Consider the following 19,381-nt stretch of genomic DNA (forward strand, 5'->3'; position numbering starts at 1 on the left):
TTTCGTTTAACTGCCATACATTTAAGGTTGATGATAAGATTAATAGGGGAGTTGGGGAAAAAACGTTTCCACTTAACGAGTAGTTTTGAAACTCTGCCTGAGAGCATACGGAAACAGAAACCCTGTGAACTGCGGCTATATTAAAAAACTTGCAACTCAATTTGAATTGATATTCTCCGTAACCAATAGGAGAACAGGCTTGGCCCAAGGCGAGCCAATGAGCGAGCTGCAGGAGGCGGGGGCACTTGCCTGCTCTTGCCCAGTGCGCAGTGTGTTCAAATTCTTGCATCCCAAGTGGGTGCAGAGAAGTCATGGCTTCTCCTGTAAGAGTCTGCATCGTTGGATCTGGCAACTGGTAGCTTACGAGTCTTTTCCTGCTCTTAATCGTGATTTGCATCCGTTGCGTTTCATTTCGTGTAATTTAAAGCATGCGTGTTTTATATTTGACAGGGTATTATTAGCGAAAATAGGTATTGGTGCATGCAGTAAATAAAGATGGAATACTTTTCTCCAATTTTGTTTGGTGCATTTAGAATGCACAATACATTTCACCGAGTTAAAACCGGCAGCAAGTTTGGATACTCATTCTAATCAGCACAGTCACCAATTGTTGCACCGAATAAAAAAAAGTCAGATTTGCTCGGTTATTTATACATCGTAAGAGGATAATTGCAAATATTTCTCTACATAACTACAGTTGCTCGAATTTTATAGCTCTTTTTAGAAAACCTTATTTATCTGATCCACCTCTATTTTGCAAAATTGCAAACAACCTTGCCTCAAATTCTATTTTTATTTTGGTACAATTTTGAAAAATTTCAAATGCTGAGCGGGTAGATTGGTGCTTCAGAATGATCCGGTGCCGAACATGGGAACGGGGTAGGTTTCGTTTGCCTTAGTCCCATTAGAGGATGGCTGCTCACCTTTCTCATCTCCATTTTTATTTTCACCTTACCGTCCTGATTCCTAATTAAGCAAATAGCTATTGAAGCCCTGTTGAAGCAGATCCAGTATGCAGTCAGTCACAGAAGAAGCAATGATGTGTTTGCTGCAAAAGTTGTTCGTACTTGTTGATGAAATCCAAGCAGTTGTTAACTGACACTGAAAGAGGGAGAGAAGATGAGAACAACCCAAGATGTTTTGTGCTGCAATCAGACTCAGCATCCCACATTTTGAGAGGGGAAACAAGATTTCTGAATCCAGTTGCTATCAAGTGAACTGCGCTTGAAAATAGGCCTTCTGTAGATGTTAGATGAGAACTGGGGTTGGTAGGGTTGCGATGAATTCCTTGGTTAAATGCCCATTATCAAACCCAGTCCAGGGACTAGTGCAGTAATGAAACACTGCAGTGGAGAACTTAGTTGCAGATTTTGGAAGGTGTGTACGATTCACACAGTCAGTACTGGAGGCCAGGATTGAACCGGGATAGCTGGCGCTGTGAGGCAGCAGCTCTAACCGCTATGCCACTGTGCACATCAGCCTTCAAATTCTCACCCTTGTGTATCCCTCTGCAATCTTGACCCCCTTACTACCTCCAGACGCACAATGCTCAGGTTCTGACCTTTTGTAAAGCCCCTTGTCCACTTGGCCTACCATTGGTGGCTGTGCTTTCAAATACCAAGGCCACAATACTGGTAGTTGGTTTATTATTGTCACATGTACCGAGATACAGTGGAAAAACTTTTGTTTGCGTGTCATCCAGACAGATCGTTCTGTACATCGAGGTAGTACAAAGGGAAACGGAATGCGGAATACAGTGTTACAGTTACAGAGAAAGTGCAGTGCAGGCAGACAATAAGGTGCGAGGGCATAATGAGGTAGATTGTGAGGTCAAGAGTTTATCGTACAAGAGGTCTGTCCAAGAGTCTTATAACAGCGCGATAGAAGCTGTTATTGAGCCTGGTGGTACGTGTTCTCGAGCTTTTGTATCTTCTGCCTGAGTGGGGGGGGGGGGGGGGGGTGGGCCGAAAGACTGGATATTTCCCCTTGGCCTCCCCGCACCCCACTCCCCCCTCCCCTTGGTCCAAAGATCCTCAACTAACCACAGTAGCCCTCTTGTGATCTTCCTGAACTCAGTACATTCTCTAACCTCTTTACCCTAAGGAAAGACTTTCCAATGAACAAAATAAATGAGACCAGCCCCTGGAACCTGCACCTTAACAAGTCTCTGCTTCCATGACCTTCACATCCTCCCCCCACCCCCCAGTAACAACAAATAAAACACTGCAGTTGCTGGAAGTCTGAAATAAAGCCAGAAAACTCTGCAGTATCTGCAGCGAGAGATGTAACACATTTCAAGTCATTGGAGATCCCTGGTGAGAGAGGAGCAAAACCCCTTGGAGGTTCTGGAAGAGGAGTACAGGGAATTACATGCTAAAGCAAAAGGTAAAGCTCTGCCATTCCTAGAAACCTGAAATAAGCGTCCGCGAGAGATCAAAACGGCAACCCTATAAAACTTGTTCAGCCGAGATCCCAGCTTTTCATTTGCTTGTCTCTCAGTGAGAATCTACACTTGTTAATGATTGCACTGACAGCATTTCAACAAGGCAGCCCTCTGTCCTTAATAGTGACCTTCCTTCCAGCATCAGCACAGTGTGAGCTGTGGTTCAGTGGGCTTCACTCTCACTCAGAAGGAAGGATGTGACTCAGATTCCACTCCACTGCCATGAGCACTAGACTGATGCTCCTGTGGAGTACTGAGGGAGCCCTGTACTTTGGAGTCATGACGTTATACAGCACTGAAACAGGCCCTTCAGCCCACCGTATCCATGTCGGCCACCGAGCACCCATCTATACTTATCTCATTTTCCCCTCTTGTATCCCCAGCAACTCCATTCCCCCTCCCCAGCCCTATTCTCCTGACAACCGTCTGCGCTAGGGACAATTTACAATGTCCAGTTAACCAACTAGATGTGGGAGAGAACCCACCCGGTCACAGGGAGAACGTGCAAACTCCACACGGACAGCGCCCGAGGTCAGGATCGAACCCGGGTCTCTGGAGCTGTGAGGCAGCGGCTCTACCCACTGCGCCACTGTGCTGCCCATAGGGGTGCCAACTCTTGGATGGGGTATTAAACTAATGCCCTGCCTTCCCTCTCAGGTAAGCATAATGGATCCTATGGAAGACAAGGTGGCCAGTATTACTACACACATGCTTATTTTGTTGCCACGCATCAATCACAACAGAGACCATATTTATGCAGTTACTTCTGGAGTTTAATATAAAGGCATGTCTTTATTTTTCATAAATTCATGCTATTTTCTGACACCTTTATTTCCTCCCCATCTCTCCCAGGGCATCAGTCGTCGGAGAGAATGTGGTCGGAAATAAGAAGTTTGACGAAACTGTTAAAATGTGGGTGTTTGAAGAGATGATAGGCTGTCGGAAACTATCGGAAATTATAAACACACAGCATGAGAACGTGAGGTACTTGCCTGGGTACAAACTGCCAGAAAACCTGGTGAGTGCGATTCAGCTCAGCTTGAGAGAATATGACCAGAGTTGCTCAGTAGTTGTCCTTGTCTCAATGCCAACAACATTTTCCCACTTGGTGGCCTTGCCTTCGGCTGAAGCTCTGGAATTTCTTCCTCAGCCTCTTGGCCACGTCACCTTTCTTGCTCCATCCAGTGCGTCTCTTCCTTCAACTGTTTGATCCCCTGTCTGAGTATCTCCTTCTGTAGCTTGGTGTCAGATTCTAATGATAATCACACCAATGAATCATTGTACTACACTGAAGTGCTATATACTTCAGGTGGTAAGAGGCTGCAGCCTAACTGTGCTACCCTTGTCAAATTTCTCCCTATCTCTCTCACGAAGAGCGAAAGCGGAGACCAACTTTGGTTGTGGCATTCGGTGGCAGAAGTTGGAGGCAAGGGTGATCCTGTTATTTTTGAAGGGAGGATATAGCTCCTAACATTGGAGCATTGAGTGTCAAAATGTGATTGCACTGGAGAGGGTGCAGAGGAGCAAAAAACAATCTGCTGGAGGAACTCAGCAGGTCAGGCAGCATCTGTGGAGGGAAATGGACAGTTGATGTTTTGGGTCGAGACTGAAAGAGTGGAGGGGAGATAATCAGTGTAAAGAGGTGGGGGGAAGGGTTGGGGCAAGAGCTGGGAGGTGATGGGTGGATCCAGGTGAGGAGGGGGGATAGGCAGATGGAGGAGGGGAGGGTGGGAACAGCCACAGAGGCTGGGAGGTGAGAGGTGGAGGTGACAGAGGGCTGCAGGTGGTGGGATCTGACAGGAGAGGAAGGTGGAGCATGGAACCAAAGAAGGGAGGTGGGGAGGGCAGGTGGGAACAGTGGGGGGAGGGGACCCAGTGGGAGGGGTGTGTGGGTGGTGGGCGGATGGAAGAGGGGGAAGGAGATTGGATAATAGGGGGCTGGGCAGGGACTTGGAGATTTACTTGGACGGAAAATTGTAGCTGTGAGGAAAGTTTGGAAGCTGGGTTTGTTTTCTTTGGAGCAGAGGGAGGCTGCAGAGAGACTATCAATGCACAAGGGGTCCTAGATAGAGTAAATAGAATGGATCTACTTCCTGTCAAAAAACCAGTGGGCATAGATTTAAAGTGATAGGTGGAAGGATTGGAGGGGAGATGAGGAAAACCTTGCCTGAGAGGGTGAGAGAGGCAGACACCCTCCCCACATTTAAACAGGACTGGGGTGTGTACTTGGGAGCCCACACAGTGCCACAGGTGCATGCTGGAGGTGGGATTAGATTAAGCATCTCTTTTTTTGACCAGCACAGGCACAATGGGCCAAATGGCCTCCTTCTGTGCTGTGAGTTTTCTGTACTTCTGTGAAGGGTCCTGAGTCAGAGGTTCAGGGAAAGATTGAAGCTCTGGTGCAGAAAATGGAGTCTTTGGAGGAGATAAACGGAGATGGAGGGACAGAGAAGGAGGGAAGGGACACGGGTGCAATCACCAACGTCATATCCACGGAACAGTTTGGAACCAGCCAACAGGTAAAGCACATAACTGTACCCAAGACCCCCAGTAACAGACTCACACCACCCCTGCAAAGAACAGGCCTTTCTCCAAATGCAGACATTAGTGGTTTGTATCCTGGGGTCCCCAGCTCCAGGTATCTGCCAGAATCCTCCTACCATGGCTAAAACCAACTTTATACCGGCCAGTAGGGCAATTAATTCAATCACTAGAGAGTTGGGCTAGGGTATAGCTTGTGGGATTTGACCTAGAGTCATAGAGTCATACAGCACAGAAACAGGCCCTTCGGCCCAACTCATTCATGCTGACCAAGATGGCCACCTAAGCTAGTCCCATTTGCCCACATTTGGCCTATATCCCTCTAAACCTTTCCTATCCATGTCCCTGTCCAAGTGTCTTTTAAATGTTGTTAATGTACCTGCCTCAACCACTTCCTCTGGCAGCTCGTTCCATATACCCAACACCCTCTGGGTGAAGACACTGCTCCTCAGGTTCTTTTTAAATCTTCTCCCTCTCACCTTAAACCTGTGCCCTCTAGTTTTTGATTCCCTTTCCCTGGGAAAAAGACTGTGAGCATTCACCCTATCTGTGCCCCTCATGATTTTATACACCTCTATAAGATCACCGCTCCTCTGCTTGAGAGAATAAAGTCCCAGCCTACCCAACCTCTCCCTATAACTCAGACCCCGAGTCCTGGAAGCATTCCTGTAAATCTTCTTTGCACTCTTTCCAGCTTAGTGGTGCAGGTGGATGGAGGGGTTAGGTTTGCTGAATGCAAACTTAGGAATTTCCACAGTTTCCACCAGGACTTAGATTCAAGCCCTGCTCCTTGCTCAGAGAACACCAAAGGCTCTGTCCAATACATAGGTAGAATCTGCTCAATAAAATACATAGAACGGGATGGCTTGAACTTGAAGCCCGGTTGGGACATGGAAATGGGGACCCTCTCTCATTTCAGGTTGAGACCCATCATCTGGACCCTCCCTCAAAATACCCTCTTTCCTCAGTACCTTTTTCTGTATGAAGTCCCAAGTTGAAGTCTCCTAATGTCTCAGTCCATGTGTTTGTTAGTGACCAATTAACCTGCTTCCATCACTGACTTATGGCTCATTTCACCCACAGGTCCCTCCCACATCTGGTTCAACCTGCCATACACCTCTCCCCTAATGGTTCCCATTCTCACCTCCATTACTTATCAGAGTCCAGCACTGGTAGTCCCTTGTGTTCCCGGTTATATCCCTCCAGCAGCTGTCTCCACCGTTCACCCTCTCTCCCCCCCCCCCCCCCCCAACCTTGGTCCATCTACCTCTCATTTCTTCTCTCTCTTTCTCTGCCTCCATTGACCACCCACCTGCCACTGTCTCCCAACTCCACCCTTTCTCCCCTCCCCTACCCTGCACAACCTGCCCGTCACCTTTCACCCCTCCTAGGTCCACCAATCACGTTAGGCTCCTGTCTCACCGCTCCCCCTCTCCTCTTTATTACCAGCCATCTGCCCTCCCCACTCTCAGTCCTGAAGCAGGGTTTGACCCGAGACGTCAACAATTCCCTCCCCGCCCCCCAACCCCCCCCCCCCCCCCCCCCCACAGGTGCTGCTCGACCCACTGAGTTCCTCCAGCAGATTGCTTGTTGCTCCAGATTCCAGCATCTGCAGTCTCTTGTGTCTCAGTCACTTGGGGTTGCCACAATTATTCTTCCATTCACACAGTATACCAGTTGGATTCTGTCTGTTCTGTGAACGCTTGCTTGGTTCTGGTCTGGACTTGTTTAGCCTGCGCGTAACTTCAGTCCTCTCCTCTAATGTCTGTTGTCCTTTGCTTCATAGGTTGCGGTGCCTGAGCTGCTGGCCGCAGTAGAAGATGCAGATCTTTTAGTGATAGTTGTCCCTCACCAGTTCATTGGACAGACCTGTGATCAGTTGAAAGGTCACGTCAAGCCTTCTGCTATTGGAATCTCTCTCATCAAGGTAAAGTGTCACCCTGCAGTTATGAGAAGGGCCATCTTTTCCTCATTTTCTCTATCGTTTCTCTCATCAGAGGCAAGCCCAGCACTTTGTGACTATCCCTCATTGCCCTCAAACTTGAGTGGTTTGTTGGGCCATCACAGAAGGCAGTCAAGAGCTGGAGTTGCATATAAGCCAAATGGGGATGGACATAATGAACTGGATGGGTTTTTAACAACAATCCATTAGTTTCATGATCACCAGCTTTTTAATTACCTAATTTGCTGAATTTATTACCTAATTTGCTGAAATTCCCCAGTTGCCGTGCTGGGATTCAAACTCATTTCTCTGGATCAGTAGCTTTTGACGTAAAGCTCGTAACATAACCACTGTGTCAGTGTACTCACCCGTTTTCACTCACTCTCGTTCTCTCCCTCGCTCTGGTGCCATGCAATAGTCCAGAGGGAGGTCAGCGTGTACAACTTGGGTTCACAACCTTGTGTTGCATAGAACATTGAACAGTATAGCACAGGAACAGGCCCTTCGGCCCACGATGTTGTGCCAAACTAATTAAACTGGTAATTAAATGCCTCGCTAAACTAATCCCTTCTGCCTGCACAATGTCCATATCCCTCCATTCTCTGCACATTCATGTGCCTATCTAAGAGCGTCTTGAACGCCTCTATCGTATCTGCCTCCACCCCCACCCCTGGCAGCACATTCCAGGCACCCACCGCTCTCTGTGTAAAAAACCTGCCCCACACATCTCCTTTGAACTTTCCCCCCTCTCACCTTAAACGCATGCCCCCGAGTATTTGACATTTTGACCTTGGGGGAGAAAGATACCAGCTGTCTACTCTATCTGTGCCTCTCATAATCTTATAAACCTCTATCAGGTCTCCCCTCAGCCTCCACCGCTCCAGAGAAAACAACCCAAGTTTGTCCAACCTCTCTTTATAGCTTATGCCCTCTAATCCAGGCAGCATCCTGGTGAACCTCTTCTACACCCTCTCCAAAGCCTCCACATCCTTCCTGTAGTGGGACGACCAGAAACTGAATACAGCACTCCAGATGCAGCCGAAAGCTGCAAAAATAACTTCCTGATTGGTTGTGCCAGTACAATTGTCGGCTTCCCACTTGAGCTGTCAGAGGACGTCCTGCAGTGTAATTACTTCTGTTTAGTCTGTTCACCCCCACCTGGAGGATTATGATTTTATCTTTCAATTTTACAATTTCACGTTACTTGTTCAAATTCTCTGCACAAGTGTGGGGGGGGGAATAGAGATCAGTAGGCAGCAATTTTGCCTCTGAGGTAGGGGGTTGAGTTCAAGTCCTGCTCCAGAAGACAGTGCGGTACTGAGGGATGGGACATTAAACTGGGGATCTGTCTGAACTCTCGGGTAGATGATCCCATGTCACTGCCTTGCAGAGCCTCAACCACCTCTGGCAGCTTGTTCCATGTACTAACCACCCTCTGGGTGAAAAACTTGCCCCTCAGGTTCCTATTAAATTTATCACGTTTCTCCACATTCAGCAGATCATCCGTCACAATTTCCGCCTGCTCCAGCAAGATTCCACCACCAAGCATGGTGGGCCGAAGGGCCTGTACTGTGCTGTAATGTTCTAAACATAGCTTCCCGCCCACCCCTCCCACTCCCTGGTACCTTCTTCCATCCCACCGACCTGTCCTTTCACCTCTTTCCTTTCCACTGTCTAAGGATCCAAACAGTCCTTCCAGGTGAAGCAACAATTCAGTTGCACTTCTTCCAATCTAGTGTATGGCACTCGATGTTCACAATGTGGTCTCCTCTACCAGATGCAGATTGAGTGACCGTTTGCAGAGCACCAGCATTCAGTTCACAGGAGTGACCCAGAGCTTCCTCTTGCCTGCCTCTTTAATTCTCCATCCCACTTCCACCCTGATCTCTACCTGTGGCTTCCTGCACTGTTATAATGAGGCCCAACACAAGCTTGAGGAACAGCATCTCATCTTCTGTCTGGGGGTGTTGGTGCCTCCTGGACTCAATATTGCATTCTGCCACATAAGGGAAGTTGCTTTCTCTGTTTATATCAGATTTGACCATTTCTGGTGTAAGACATCCATCTGTGACTTTGGCCCAGTTTTTTCTTGCTCCATTGCATGGCCTGGCCCACTGGGCACGTCCTACAGCCTTACATTTCACACCTTGTCATGGTCCTGTGTTTGTATTCTCACTCTCGAACTGCCCCAATTAGTCCATCGACTGGATGACACCGACAACTTATCTCCATGGCAATCTTGGTCTCACCCTATCAGAGATATTCCCCTTGTCCCATCGATCACCTCTCTCTGCAACTTCGACAAAGGGTCATCAACTTGAAACCTTGACTGTTTCTCTCTCCACGGATGCTTGCCTGACCAGCTGAGTGTTACCAGCATTTTCTGTTTTGTTTCAGATTTCCAGCATCTGCCGTTGATAGATTTTTCATTATCACTTTGCTGCTTTGGCTGCGTTTCCCTACAATAGTGACTACATTTCAAAAGTTCAGTAAGATGAGATTGTGAAAGGTGCAATAGAAATGACTGTAATAAACAAGGACACAGGAGGAGACACAAAACACAGAGCTGGGACTCTGAGAAGGTAAGCACAGCAGATGCTGGAAATCCTCAGCAGGTCGGGCAGCATCCATAGAGAGAGAAACAGAGCTGATGACCTCACACCACCTCACTTTTAACTGTGGAAACTTTTGAGGGCCAAGGTCCAGGGCACAGAGGCCTCGACTGGACTGGCTGAAACTCACCCAAGGCAGATTGAGACTGTGTGATTGTTCCACGCAATCTAAACTAGGGTGGTCTGGGGGTTGACAAGGAGGTGATTAAAAGCAGCTTCCTAGTTGCTGTACCCTAGAGGCGAGAGTTTAGCAGTGAGTGGCATAGGTCCCTCCACTGAGAATGTCAGTCCAGATACCTTGATTTCATTAAAGCCTTTCATGAGATTTTTTTTTAAAACACCATCTCTTTTTCTCTTAACTAAGTTGTTCATAAGTAAATAGCTGAGATTGCTTATCTGGAATTCACCAGAGAGATAAAGTTATTTTGTTTGCTTGCAGTTTGGAAATGGAGTTTAATTTGGATAAGTGATGCATTTTGGGAAGATAAACTGGGTGGGACTTTCACAGAGAACTGTAGGGCACTGGGCAGTGATGTAAAACAGAGGAAGCTAGGAGTACAAATACATGGTTCCCTGAAAGTTGCGTCACAGGTAGACAGGGTGTGAAGGAGGCTTCTGGTACGCTGGCCTTCATCGGTCAGGGCAACTGAGTATAGAAGTTGGGATGTTATGTGCAGTTGTACAAGGTGTTGGTGAGGCTGCATTTGGAATATTGTGCATAGTTTTGGTTGCCCTGTTATAGGAAAGATGCCATTAAGCTGGAAAGGGTGAAGAGGAGATTTATGAGGATGTTGCTGGGACTCGAGGGACTGAGTTATGGAGAGAGGTTGGGCAGGCTAGGACTTTATTCACTGTAGTGTAGGAGAATGAGGGGTGATCTTGTAGAGGTGTATAAAATCATCAGGGGCGTAGAAACAGTAGGGTGAATGCACACAGTCTTTTTCCAAGGGTTGAGGAATCAAGAACAAGAGGGCACAGGTTTCAGAGGAGAGATTTAATAGGAACCTGAGGGTCCACTTCCTCACACAGAGGGTGGTCAGTATATGGAACGAGCTGCCAGAGGGAAGTGGTTGAGGCAGGTACAATAACAACATTGAAAGACAGTTGGACAGGTACATGGATAGGGAAAGGTTTAGAGGGATATGGACCAAACGCTGGCAAATGGGACTGGCTCAGATGGGCATGTTGGTCAGTATGGACAAGTTGGGCCAAAGGGCCTCTTTCGTGCTGTATTACTCTAATTGTGATACACTCTAGGGTGCTGGGAAGCCTGGAACACTGTAAATGAGAGCTCTTTTTCTTATTTAGAATCACTTTCAGTTAGTGTTTCTCTCACCTTCTCTGTTACCTGTCATCTTAATTTTTTTGCAGAGCGTGGTTGCCATAGCAGCCGGACTCTGCGACGGACCTGGGCTTGCGGGGGTCAACATGAAGGCAGCGGTGATGCGACTGGGGATGATGGAGGTGGCGGCCTTTGCGAAGCTGCACTGCAAGAGCTCGGTGCTATACTCGACCTTCCTGGAGAGCTGCGGACCTCATCGCCTCCTGCTCTGGAGGCTGCAGCAGGAAGATTGCGGAAGTCTTCACAGTAGCTGGAAAGGTTGGTGTCCCGGGTACTGGAGGGAATCGCAACTGAGCTGAGGTTCGAGTTTCTGAGTTAATAATGACCCTCTCCTTGGTCAGCACTAGCTTCTTGCTGGGACCCTTTCTTGAGTATCTCAGCACTCGGCAGTATATATCAACTGCTGTATGAACACATGTGGCTTCTCTGCCAAGCCTGATGTTAATGATGACCTGACTTACAGGGTTGAATTTCCCCTGGCCTCGGCTGTACCATTCAGCAAGTCCACTTTAAACACAGGTTGTGATTGTTGCAATCGTTCCTTCAGAATTACCTCGTCCTTCTGTTGGGCTGTGGGGTTGTTTGTGCTCCTGGAGACAAAGAAAGTGGGCCTGACAGAAGCTGTCCAATTTGCCGTGTGTAGCGTTGCCAAGGTGAGTGCAGCAATACGATCCATTCGGAGGAGCAGAAAATCTTGTGGAGAACTTCAGGGGCCGTTAATTTCCTGTCCGCCAGAAGTTAGCAGCGCTGGATGTCCTGGAGTGGTCCTTGTGAGGGAAGGGAGTGGGGATAGATGAAGGGGTTGGGGGTGGTTGTCAGGGTCCCGTGGAATGGGGAGGAGGCAAGGTCCAAGGGATGGGCAGGGTCCGAGGGAGTGGTGATGTCCTGGGTGGAGGGAGGGAGGGATTGTGTTCCGAGAATGGGGTAGGGTCCGATATGGGTGGCATCCGGGCGGGGGGCAAGGGGGGGCCTATGTTTGGAGGTGGGACAAGTTTGAAGGGAGGGGTGGGTGCCGAGGGAGGAGGCAGTAAAAGAGGGGAAAGATGGGGACTGGGTTCCTGGGCCCTCAACACCAAACCCATTGTTCCCCATCCAATTGTTTGTTGGGTTTGGATATCCAGGGGTACGGAGGAAATGGACCCGAATGGTGGGATAGGCCGACAGGGCTGAGTGGACTCCTACCATTCGTGTTCCATCACCTGCAACAGCTGTCACTGGGGAATCACCATCGGGACTGGGGGCTGTGTGGGGGCCACCCCAAGAGGGATGTGCCAGTGTGCAGAGGGCTGACTTGTCAACAAGTCTGTGAGCTGGCAGTGAAATCAGTAGACCAGGGAAACGGGCCCTTCGGCCCACTGAGTCCGTGCTGGGCTGTCAACCATCCATTTGCATTAATCCTACATTAATCATGGCACATTCTTGCATCCTTCCACAGTCTATTGAGCAGCTGGAGACTGAGATGTTGAATGGGCAAAAGCTACAGGGACTGCAGACTGCTGTACAACTCCATCACAGTCTGATGCTGAAGAATATGGTTGCCAGGTAAGTGTTGAATCTGCCTCCACCGCCCTTCCCATCAAGCAGCTCAGCGTGTCAAACCAGGTTTCTCCTCGTCTCCCCCCACCCCCATTCCTTCTGTCAATGGTCTTAAATCTGTGTCCTCTGATCAACACCCAACCCCACCACTCCCTGCCGCCAGTGGGAGGCAGTATTGAGTCGCTTCCAGTCTCTAATATAATGCCATGAGATCTTTTCCTATCAGTCCAGTCTAAGTCACCGGAGCAGGATTTGAACCTGCGGCCTTCCATCTCAGAGGCTGAACCACAGCTGACCCTGAAAAGAAGTGGTTGGGGAGTCATTGTCACCAACAAACAAATCCACATCGTTTGCCCCTCAAAAGGAAGCGATTTATAGGAATGTTAGGGGAAGTGTTACTGATTCCTTGTGGTGAACACTGGACAAGACGTTATCACTGTCGAGTCTCTGTTTACCTCTTAACATAAGAAATAGAAGCAGGAGTAGGCTGCTTGGACACTCATGCCTGCTCTGCCATTACCTCAATGCCACTTTCTTGCATTTACCCCAGAATATCCAAAAGAATTATTGACCTCTATCTTGAATATACTGACAATACAGGAGGCCATTCAGCCCATCGGATCCATGCCAACTCCCAGTAGAGCAATCCCATCAGTCCCATTCCCCCTTCTTATTTCCATTGTCATGTGCAAAACTTATTTGTGATGCTGCTGCAAGTAGGTTTTTCACTGCACCTGTGCATACGTGTACCTGTGCATGTGACAATAAACTCGACTTTGACTGTACTCCTGCGACTTACTTCCTGACCCACATCCCCATCAACTCCCCTTTCATTCCTTTGCCACTAATGGGTAAGTTACACTTGCCAGTAAGTCTGCCTGCACATCTTTGGGATATGGGAGGAAACCGCGGAGCATGCAGTCAGAGGGAGAACGTGCAAACTCCACACACACACACACACACACACACACACACACGTCAGGATCGAACCTGGGTCTCTGGCGCTGTGAGGCAGCAGTGCTGACTCTGCAGCCCTTCGATTCACCATCCTCTGGGTGAAGAAATTTCTCCTCATCTCTGTCCTGAATGGCCCTACCCCTTATTTTGAGACTGTGACCCTGGTTTTTAGACTCCCGAGCCAGGGAAAACATCAACACAGAAACCCTCTCCAGCCCCATAAGAGTTTTGTACATTTCTACGGGGTCACCCTTTCATGAGCTTTGTACTCATCAAGGAGGAGGGTGTTGGTGTCAGGAGGTGGAATGCTTTATTAATTCCCATTAAGTGCCAATGTTGTACTGAAGGCTCCCCACACACTGGGAAGAGGGTTGAGACTAGCCAAACTCCTTTCACAGTCGCGGAAACGTCCGCCCTGTCACTTTCAGCCGAAGAGCCCAGTGTTGGGAGGGAGGAGTTTAATTCACTGCCTCGTGCTGTATTCCTGCATTTTGCAGCTTCCTCTGAGTCACTCAGAGATTGGACATCCCCAAAACGTAGGCAAATAGGACTAGATATCTTGGTCGGCATGGACCATTTGGGCCTAAGGGCCTGTGTGACATAACTTTGAGTGAGGCCATTGCAATGGAAAAGTATCAAATGGATCAAAAGTGTCCTAAGTTGGCTGCACCTTTAGGTGTTACCTGTGCATATTATAATTCAACTAACTGTGACAGTTTCTTTGAACCTCTTTTAGATTCCCCCTCTTCACTGCTGTGTACCAGATCTGTTATGAAGGCAATCCACTACCTCCAGGATCATCCTGAACACAAGTAACTGGGGCAACTCTGAGGACCCCTTTCCAGACCCCGCACAGAAGAAGACCAGAAGACTGTTCAGGCCATTGAGTCCGTACTGGCTTTGCTTAAGAACAAGCCATCCAGCTCCACTCTCCTGCCTTCTCCCTGCAAATTCTTTCAATTCAGATGCTTATCCATTTGCACATGCAGAATAGTAGACCATGAATCAATCAAAGGCAGTTTAATTTGGGCAAATTTGATTTGCCACACGGTAGTGTAGTGGTTAGCATAACGCTATTACAGCATCAGCGACCTGGGTTCAATTCCGGCCGCTGTCTGTAAGGAGTCTGTACGTTCTCCCCATGTCTGCGTGGGTTTCCTCCGGGTGCTCCGGTTTCCTCCCACATTCCTGTGTGTGTGGACACGGCCCTCTCCTGTGTGTGTGTGGACACGGCGCTCTCCTGTGTGTGTGGTCACGGCCTTCTCCTGTGAGTGTGGACATGACCCTCTGTGTGTGGACATGGCCTTCTCCTGTGTGTGTGGACAACGGCCTTCTCCTGTGTTTGTGGACACGCTGCTCTCCTGTGTGTGTGGACACGGTGTCCTGTGTGTGTGGACACGACCCTCTCCTGTGTGTGGACACTGTCGTCTCCTGTGTGTGTGGATATGGCCCTCTCCTGTGTGTGTGGGCACGGCGCTCTCCTGTGTGTGTGGGCACGGCGCTCTCCTGTGTGTGTGGGCACGGCACTCTCCTGTGTGTGTGGTCACGGCCTTCTGTGTGTGTGGACACGGCCTTCTCCCTGTGAGTGTGGACACGACCCTCTCCTGTGTGTGTGGACATGACCCTCTCCTGTGTGTGTGGACACGACCCTCTCCTGTGTGTGTGGACACGGCCTTCTCCTGTGTGTGTGGACACGGCGCTCTCCTGTGTGTGTGGACACGACCCTCTCCTGTGTGTGTGGACACGGCGCTCTCCTGTGTGTGTGGACACGGCGCTCCTCCTGTGTGTGTGGACACAACCCTCTCCTGTGTGTGTGGACACAACCCTCTCCTGTGTGTGTATGGGCACGGCGCTCTCCTGTGTGTGTGGACACGGCCCTCTCCTGTGTGTGTGTGGACACGACTCTCTCCTGTGTGTGTGGACACGACCCCCTCTGTGTGTGTGGGTACGGCCCTCTCCTCTGTGTGTGGACACGGCGCTCTCCTCTGTGTGTGGACACGGTGTCCTGTGTGTGTGGACACGACCCTCTCCTGTGTGTGTGGACACGGCGCTCTCCTGTGTGTGTGGTCACGGCCTTCTCCTGTGAGTGTGGTCACGGCCTTCTCCTGTGAGTGTGGACACGACCCTTTCCTGTGTGTGTGGACACGGCCTTCTCCTGTGTGTGTGGACACGACCCTCTCCTGTGTGTGTGGACACGACCCTCTCCTCTGTGTGTGTGTGGACACGACCCTCTCCTCTGTGTGTGTGGGTACGGCCCTCTCCTGTGTGTGTGGACACGGCGCTCTCCTCTGTGTGTGGACACGCTGCTCTCCTGTGTGTGTGGACACGGTGTCCTGTGTGTGTGGACACGACCCTCTCCTGTGTGTGTGGACACGGCGCTCTCCTGTGTGTGTGGTCACGGCCTTCTCCTGTGAGTGTGGACACGGCCTTCTCCTGTGAGTGTGGACACGACCCTCTCCTGTGTGTGTGGACACGGACCCCTCTCCTCTGTGTGTGTGTGGACACGACCCTCTCCTCTGTTGTGTGTGTGGACACGGTGCTCTCCTGTGTGTGTGGACACGACCCCCTCTGTGTGTGTGGACATGACCCTCTCCTGTGTGCGGACGCGACCCTCTCCTGTGTGTGAGCACGGTGCTCTCCTGTGTGTGTGGACGCGACCCTCTCCTGTGTGTGTGGACGCGACCCTCTCCTGTGTGTGGACACGGTATTCGCCTGCGTTTTTGTTTATGTGTGCAATAACTTTTGATGTTTCAGATGATTGACAGTGACACTCAGGTGAATTGGTTCATTTTCCCAGTGGTTACACGTTCACCCAGTAATAAATGGTTAAACCGTTTTAATGGACGATTTTCACAATAAATTTGCACAATTGGGTCTAATTTCTGGTCTGGGTTTCCCTCCGACACCCTACGGATTAAATCAAGTGCTTGCAAGCATCCAAGTGTTGACATTCTAGTGTATCAGGGAATAAAATAATCCTTTTAATAGAATTTCTGTTCTCTCTCTCTCAAAACAAAGGCAGTACATCACCTTATCCAAATGTGCCTGCCATTCACAGGAACTGTTTGCATTCCTGGCGAATTTCTCATGGAATTACCCCCTGTTGCTCCACCCAGTCCAAGTTCTCCTGAGGTCCTGTGGCGTCCATTTTGTTCCTCAGTAGGATGTAATATCTGGGATTAGCAGCAGGGGGAGGCAATGGGCACAGGACCAGCAGTGCAGTCGCTGGTTCAGGCCTCAGCAGGGCTGGCCTGCGTGTGTTCTTCAGAACGCCATATTCCCAACAGTCTGAGTTAAATATTTGCCTTCCAGCTGATCATGAATATTTTTCATTTTTTTTAAGAAAAGGCATTGCATTCAGATATCCCCAGTTCAGTTGTGACTTTTTACAGATCACTTTCTTTAACGTTCAGATTGATTCTGCACCCTCAGAATGTTTGTCATTCCTCCTCATTCCAGGTGCAGTAACAAGGCGGAGTCACGACGTTACTGTCACTCTGCTCTGGTGCTGTCACTCCTTGTCATGTGGGCCCTCACTCCCAACCCTCAATCCCTCACTCACACTGATCACACCCCACCCACACAACACACACCCGGTCACACACCCCTCCACACACACCCCCTCCACACACACACACCCAGTCACACCCCCCCACACACACACACACACACACTCACACCCCGCCACTCACACCCCCCACACACACACACACCCGGTCACACACCCCCACACACACCCCTCCACACACACACACCCAGTCACACACCCCCACACACACACCCAGTCACACACCCCTCCACACACCACCGCTGTCACACACTCCTCCACACACACACACCCGGTCACACACCCCCCTCCACACACACACACCCAGTCACACACCCCCACACACACCCCTCCACACACACCCAGTCACACACCCCCACACACACCCCTCCACACACACACCCCAGTCACACACCCCCACACACACCCCTCCACACACACCCAGTCACACACCCCCACACACACCACCTCCACAACACACACACCCAGTCACACACCCCTCCACACACACCCCAGTCACACACCCCCACACACACCCCCCACACACACACACACCCGGTCACACACCCCCACACACACCCAGTCACACACCCCCACACACACCCCTCCACACACACACACCCAGTCACACACCCCCACACACACCCCTCCACACACACCCGGTCACACACCCCCACACACACCCCTCCACACACACACACCCAGTCACACACCCCCCCCACTCATACCCCCTGCACACACCACACCCAGTCACACACACCCCTCCACACACACACACCCAGTCACACACCCCCACACACACCCCTCCACACACACCCGGTCACACACCCCCACACACACCCCTCCACACACACACACCCAGTCACACACCCCCACACACCCCTCCACACACACCCAGTCACACACCCCCCACACACACCCCTCCACACACACACCCAGTCACACACCCCCACACACACCCCTCCACACACACCCGGTCACACACCCCCACACACACCCCTCCACACACACACCCAGTCACACACCCCCCCACTCATACCCCCTGCCACACACACACCCAGTTACACCCCCCCGCCCCACACACACACCGTCACACATCCCCCACACACACCCCCCACTCACACCCCCGCCACACACACACACCCCACACACACCCCCGCCCCACACACACCCCGCTCATACCCCCCGCCACACACACACACCCCACACACACCCCCGCCCCACACACACACCCCCCACACACACACCCCGCTCATACCCCCCGCCACACACACCCCTGCCACACACACACCCCACACACACCCCCGCCCCACACACACCCCCCCCACACACACACCCCGCTCATACCCCCGCCACACACACCCCCCACTCACACCCCCGCCACACACACACACCCCACACACACCCCCGCCCCACACACACACCCCACTCATACCCCCGCCACACACACCCCACTCATACCCCCCGCCACACACACCACACCCCACACACACCCCGCCCCACACACACACCCCACTCATACCCCCGCCACACACACACACCCCCCCACACACACACACCCAGTCACACACCCCCACACACAACCCCTGCCACACACACACACCCCCACCCACGAACTCCCCCCCATGCACCCCCAACTCTCACACCCCCCATTCACACTCCCTCCAACATACTGCTCCCACCCCAACACCCACCCCCCACTCACACTCCCTCTTTCTCTCCTCACTTGCTCTCTCACTTTCTCTCTGCTCACTGTCTTTCTACTCACTCTCCCACCTCTTTCTCTCGCCCACACATTGTTTCGTGCCCCCCTTTTCATTCACACACACCTCACTCGCACCGAGGGCACCGTGAAGGGATGCCAGGAACATTGCCTCCTGGGACTCTCCTGTGATTGGGCCAGGGGAAGCAGCTTGTGACCGAGGAAATTGTGACGCAGGGCTTGCTCCCCAGGCTCTTGGTTGTTGTATCGTTCCCTGAGTAGGGTTCAATGTTGTCTTCGAGAGAATGACCCTGCTGACTGCATCCACATCAACTTGCCAGTGGCCAACCCCATTGCCACAAAACGTGCCAGCTGTCCCAAGCTGGTTCCCCTCTCCCCTGGGGCCACACTTTAACATCCTGATATGGAGGCACCTCACTATTTCTAATGTTTTGACAGCATTTAGATACAGAATAAAATTGTCACAAACAATTCCATTGTCGGTTTACTGAAGTTCAAATCTGTCACCGGTTTAAAGCACTCAGTTTTTGAGACCAGGGAGTAACAGAGCAGAACCAAGAAAATGAGAAGCAGTGACATTTACACGGTGGTTGTCAGATGGAGACAAACTCAAGACTCCCAATGGCTTAGCAGCAGCAGATTGTGTTTTCTGAAACTATGAAATTCTCCGCAAATTTAAACTTGGGGGAAGAATCTGGCACAAAAAAGAAACTCCCCACTTAATTGGGTGCAGAAAGG

At 50.6% G+C, this 19,381-nt stretch overlaps 1 protein-coding gene across 1 annotated transcript; it reads left to right on the forward strand.

Moving 5' to 3' along the window:
* Positions 1–217: 217 nt before the first annotated feature.
* Positions 218–14,237, forward strand: LOC127566911 (glycerol-3-phosphate dehydrogenase [NAD(+)], cytoplasmic-like). Its single transcript, XM_052009430.1, is given in 7 exon segments — positions 218–294; positions 3,296–3,461; positions 6,771–6,911; positions 10,910–11,067; positions 11,069–11,138; positions 12,316–12,422; positions 14,110–14,237. Coding segments are annotated over 7 exon segments (789 nt in total). The 3' UTR covers positions 14,180–14,237.
* The last annotated feature ends 5,144 nt before the right edge of the window (positions 14,238–19,381 follow it).

The sequence above is a fragment of the Pristis pectinata genome, chromosome X (genome assembly GCF_009764475.1).
Source record: "Pristis pectinata isolate sPriPec2 chromosome X, sPriPec2.1.pri, whole genome shotgun sequence".
NCBI lineage: Eukaryota > Metazoa > Chordata > Chondrichthyes > Rhinopristiformes > Pristidae > Pristis > Pristis pectinata.